The 6,000-nt window shown below is 45.5% G+C and overlaps 1 protein-coding gene across 1 annotated transcript in view; it reads left to right on the plus strand.

Annotated features, from left to right (window-relative positions):
• The window catches only part of DDR2 (discoidin domain receptor tyrosine kinase 2), a 40,517-nt gene extending 39,128 nt beyond the window's left edge, over positions 1-1,389 (plus strand). The window contains exon 16 of the mRNA XM_033151214.1: positions 840-1,389. Within this exon, the coding sequence (XP_033007105.1) occupies positions 840-974 (135 nt within the window). The 3' untranslated portion in view covers positions 975-1,389. The remainder of the gene's footprint in view (positions 1-839) is intronic.
• Positions 1,390-6,000: the final 4,611 nt, after the last annotated feature.

A 6,000-nucleotide genomic window follows, 5' to 3' on the forward strand; every position in this document is an offset into this window, starting at 1 on the left:
CAGGATTTCAGCCAAGGGGGACCAAAAGAGTGCAGAAACAAAAGAGACGCAATTTCTGGTTCCACACCTTCTCTGGCCAATGGCCGCTGCCATCTGCTGCCCGCCTGCCCCCCCCCCCCGGAGGGCTGTAGCTTCTGAAAGTATGTCAATGTGGCCCTCATTGTGGGGGGGGCAGTGGGCAGCCAGCAGCAGCAGCGTGCAGGTGGACAGCAGCGTGTGGTGGCGCACATGTGCAACCACACGCACAAGCAGTTAAGGTGGCAGGTGAGGGGCAGTGGGCACACGGTGGCAACGGAGCGTGCAGACAATCAGGTGGATATGCATGTGGATGCACAGGCAAGCAGTGGTTGGGTTGATGGTGGCAGGCAAGCAAGTGGGCGCCATTTGCACTACGGCATGTTGACAATTTTTCAGCACTCCAAGCCTTGAGTTGTCTGGATTGCGCCACTAGCAGGACCTTCCTTGCCCTGCAGTTCATGCCATCTTCCTCTTAGAACAAGGAAAATAAGAGTTCTCATGTGGTCTGCTAGGTAGAATGATTGGCCCTGAGTTCAAATTCCCCCAGAGCCATAAAAGTATGTCAGCCTCCGATGAATCTTTCTCTCAGCCTCAACTTGTAAGCCATCCTGAATTCTTTGGAGGAAATGGGGCTACAGATCTGATTAATAAGTCATCATTAGTAAATGAAGTAGATTACTTTCAGCTACATTCCAGCTCTGCTGTTACATGCCAGAAATGAAATCCCCACCTATTGCTTCTAGTGTCTTTTTGAGAGGGGTTTTATCTGCCTTTATTCAGTATCTGTTCTCTCTCTCTCTCTCTCTCTCTCCTATTTAAAGACCTACCTTCCACAGCCTGCCTGTTGTCCTGATCCTGTATATAAGCTAATGCTCAGCTGCTGGAGACGAGACACCAAAAACCGACCCTCCTTCCAGGAAATCCATTGCCTCCTCCAAGAAGCAACCACTTTGTAGTGATGCCTTTCCTTCATGCCCTAAATACTCTGGACCGTCCCATCCCATCTGCCCTCAAAAACTTACACATAGAACTGAAGCCACTTCACCTGGACTCGCGATTTCTTTCAGTAGCGGAGTTGGGACTTTCTTTATCAGCCACCAAAGGAAAGGAAAGGAGAAAGATGGGATCTGACCAGGTCTACCACACAACCTCATTCAAGGTGCTATACTTTGGATTGGCAAAGACTGGGGGAAGGGAGGCTATTTATCTTGTAATGTCATAGGTTCCGTTTATGAATGGGTTTTGTCTGTGATGGGAAGAGGAAAACACGAACTCTCATTTTCCTCTGAGGGAAGAACTTGAGATGTAGTCTGACTACACAGACTTGAGGTGGGAATAGGCACACACACACACACACACACACACACACACACACACTGCTGGGAAGAGCGCCAGCACTTTATGCCCGGGGCTGTATGTGTGTGTGATGCAGTTCTGCATGAGTGTAGAAAAAGAGTAGAATATGATGCTGGATGTAGAATTTGGCTTCTTTAACTCAGCTTTCATTTTAAATAGGAATCAGTTTTCTGGTCTTTATTACCACATCTATACACTTGAAGGCGTACGGACAATGCTTGCTGAAATCTCAGAAGCCAGAAAAAAATGCTAAGGGAGGTTTCCAGTTGTTTGTGAGACAGGCCTAATGCACCCCAACCCACCCCCCCAAAATTAACCAGATATGAAAAATTGTGCAGATTTGCCCAGCTTGCACATTTTATACAATAATCAGAATTTGGATTGCTTTTCTTCTTTTTTTAGTGTGGAGTGCAGACTGCCTCAATTTAGGTTTTTTTGTATGCTATATGAAATATAGAAATATCTCCTTCTATACACTCCAGATCTAGAGCTTCTGAGAATCTCTTGATTTATCTATTTTAGAGCGCATGAAGATTTTTAATACTGTGTACAGTCCTGGTTTCTCCCATCTCAAAAGGGTGAACATAGAGCTGGAAAAAGTGCAGCAGAGGGCAACTAAAATGAAATGGCCAAAGTGGCCGTTTGAGGCACTTTAGATTAGAAAATGACAAGTAACGGAGGGCATGATAAAGGCTTAGAAAATTATTCACAGTGTGGAGAACAATAATTTTTTCTCACTACCCCTCACTAGTATGCAATGAAATCTATGGGACATCAGCTCGAGAGAGTCAAAAGAGAGTGTTATTTCCTACCATGGATAATTATTATATGGAATTCACTGCCACGTGTTTTGGTGATGGCCGCTGGCTTAGATGACTTCGAATGGGGATTGGATGAATTCATCAAGGGTGCAGTCTACAAGTGGCCATTAGCCATGACAGCTAGATTTCCAGCTTCAGGGACAGCTTATCTCCAAATTCCGGTTACTGGGGCCAAATTGTCAGTGATGGTCCTGTTTCTTCTGGGTTTCCCAGAAGCCTCTGTCTGGCTTTGATCTGATGCTCCAAGTTTCTGCTTATGAGGATACTTCACTTATTGCCCAGGTTTCCACTCTCTGTAGCATCCCATTCTTTCATTTTGAGCAGGGGAAAGGCCTATCATTTTGCTTCTATGTAAAATCTGCCTTGTGCAGAATAGATTCCTGGGATTGTGTAGTAGTAGGGCCTGGTATCTACCAAAGAAACAGGTATAAAATTTTAGGAATTATTTACTAAACTGAGTAAACCTTGTCACCAAAGTTCCCTGTCAAAATCTTTGTATTTTGTATCTTCGGAATTTGTAGGCTGGCCCATAATGGCAATGGAAGATGCACAGAGTTAGGATGTTCAGCTACAGCAGAGTCAGCTGCTAGATTTAGCCTTCAACAGTCAGGGCAGCACAAAGTTGCAAAATCTGTCTTTTGGAATTGGGCTATATCTGGAACCTAGGGAACAGGAGAGCTCTGAAATAAAGAAGGCTGTCGCCATACAAGGGTTTATGCAGACAAGTCCCATTTTGATTGGGTCACAGGCTGACAGTGAGGCAGCGGAGGTGAGGCAGTTGGCTTGCTTGCGGAAACCAGAGATGGTAGGAAACCTCATGTGGTGGTAAAATGAGGGAATAGGAGCTCTTGTAAGGCTCCTACTCATTTCAGTTGCGCCTGGGCAGGTGAATGGTGAAGGGCTAGCAAATTGGAGGCAGTTGGGTACCAACCAGGGCGCTAGTCTGAAAGCAGCCGAGAACCAAACTAGGCATGAAGCAGGCAGCTGCATCTGTCCTGACATACCTCTGCCTCCTTCCCATATAAAGTGGGGAGTTGGGGGAGGTCTGGTGAAAGAGCTGAATTCTTGGTCTTTCCTCCCCTGTATTATCTTCCCATGTTTCATCTCCCCAGCCAAGTTCACTTTTGGCATTGGACCAAAGCTGGGAGAAAAATGCCTGCAGCAACAGAGTAAAGCAGAGAGCCAGCTTCTCTCAGATGCATGTACCTTTTGTTGTGGGGGAAAAAAACCAGACCCTACCCTCACACACCCCACACTTTATACATGAAAGGGGCAGGTGGGTGAACAAATGTGACTATTTCCATCATGCCCTTGGCCTGCACAAGTTGCTCAGACTAAAGTGCCAGGCAAAATGAGTAAGTTTTATAGGATGAGGCAGTAATCTATTGGCTCTTTTTGTGTCACTTTAGCCACAGGCAGATTGCAGGGCTTTTCAGCAAAGTGGCACAAAAAGCAATGTGCCTGAGTTCTTACTCCAAGACCTCCAATGCCTTATGTGATGTTCCAGTTGATAGTGTCCCATATTCATCAACAGGAGGGGGCTGGCTTTCTGCTTCAAGCACCAAAATGTGTTGAGCTAGCCTTTTGTGAACGGCAGGCATGGCTTTTGCAAGGCTTAGTGGGGTGAACCTGTGAGACTTTGTGGTTTCAGATCTGAAAATCTTTGACTTCTTGCTCTTCTGGGTGTGGAGCATGGAGTTGTGATCACAGTCCTATGGCCTCCAATGTGGCAATTCACGTGGGTGGGATGGGAGCCATCAACAAACAGATGGAGCATAATAAGGGATGAATAGATGACTTCCTTCTGCAGCAGCAGGACTTGGCACCAACACGCAAAGTCAAAATTGTCTCTATGGGCCTGGAAACCATCTGGAAACCACAGCTCTGAAAGCATAGTTCTCAAGGTGTGAGGTAGGCCTTCTTGGACAGTGCAGACAACAGAAAAGAGAGAGATAGATTGTTCCCTGAAACTCCAAGGCCACTTTGGGGTCTGTTTTGACTGGGCTGAGAGATGGAATGCATCCTTTCACTCCCAGTCAGTCACGGGTGGCTCAGTGCCTAATTTCAACATGTACTAATAGAGTTTGCAAAATGTGTATGTTTTGCTCTTTCTCTCATTTGGCACTGCTCTTCACTTTCTTGGGATCCGTCATGCAAGGAACCTTAAATCATGCTTTGTCAGTCTTCCCGGTCACTCTTCCTTCTTTTCCCTCTGATCGCTAGCTAAGCACAGGGGGAACGAGCTCTTTCCCGGCTTCCTTTCGGTCTTTGTATCTTGGGAGACTCAAGCATTTCAGTTCTTCTTTTCGGATTACTACCATTGCCAGCATCATGTTCTTTGTATGCTGCCTTTCCTTAGTTAAGGCAGCTTACAATATGAAAATATTCACATAATTACGAACACAACTGAAGCAATGAATAAAACACATCAAAATGTACAAATCTGAACAATTTCCACATTAATAATAATAAGATTTAAAAATCAAGGTAAAAATAATAATATCTATAACAGCAACAAAAGCCTTGCGGCACTTTTAGTGGTTGTTTCATTTAGATGTAACTTTGTCAGACTTGACGCAAGTCACAGTCTGCTGGGAGAGACTGGCAGAAGTGAGCTGAGACAGACCTGGGCAAAATGAAATAATCAGGATAACCGAGGAGTCTTCTTCCTGTGGTGTCGAACCCTCCACATGCCCCTCTGCCCAGCACCCTGAAAGGCACCACTCTATTTTCCCTGCTAGAGGATAAGGTCAAGGTAAAGCGACCCAGGTTCTGTAATCCCTCCCCTGCCTTCCAGTCTCTCCCTCCCTGCCTTTCTCTCTCTTATACAAGGCTCAGGTGTGTGTATTTAAGCAGACATTTTATGAAATTATTCACAATGCCTGGACGTAGGTCATATTTGCACTACATAACAAATGAATTACCGAGACATCAAATAACACAGAGCTGCAGTATGTCACAAGTCATAGAATCATAGAATCCTAGAGTTGGAAGAGACCACCAGGGCCATCCAGTCCAACCCCCTGCCAAGCAGGAAACACCATCAAAGCATTCCTGACAGACGGCTGTCAAGCCTCCGCTTGAAGACCTCCAAAGAAGGAGACTCCACCACACTCCTTGGTAGCAAATTCCACTGTCCAACAGCTCTTACTGTCAGGAAGTTCTTCCTAATGTTTAGGTGGAATCTTCTTTCTTGTAGTTTGAATCCATTGCTGTGTGTCTGCTTCTCTTGAGCAGCAGAAAACAACCTTTCTCCCTCCTCTATATGACATCCTTTGATATATTTGAACATGGCTATCATATCACCCCTTAACCTTCTCTTCTCCAGGCTAAACATACCCAGCTCCCTAAGCTGCTCCTCATAAGGCATCGTTTCCAGGCCTTTGACCATTTTGGTTGCCCTCCTCTGGACACGTCCCAGCTTGTTGTCAGTATCCTTCTTGAACTGTGGTGCCCAGAACTGGACCCAGTATTCCAGGTGAGGTCTGACCAGAGTGGAATACAGTGGTACTATTACTTCCCTTGATCTAGATGCTATACTCTCTTAACAACAACAATTTCTGTTTTTAAATAATGCTGTTGTATATAGGCACGCTTTGGTCAACTCTTCATAAGTCACCTTGGCAGAAGCCAGAGGCTTCTGCACTCAGAATGAGATGCCTTGAACAGCTACTTTGGTCTTTTTCAAGGTAGGCCTTCCCCGTTCCCCCCAGCATCATATCGTCACACAAAGATACCGGTATGTTGTTTGTCACTAGCTTGAATGACATAGATTCACGCTGAGGAGGCCAATTAATGGCTATTT

This window comes from Lacerta agilis, chromosome 6, assembly GCF_009819535.1.
Source record: "Lacerta agilis isolate rLacAgi1 chromosome 6, rLacAgi1.pri, whole genome shotgun sequence".
In the NCBI taxonomy this organism is placed as follows: Eukaryota; Metazoa; Chordata; class Lepidosauria; order Squamata; family Lacertidae; genus Lacerta; species Lacerta agilis.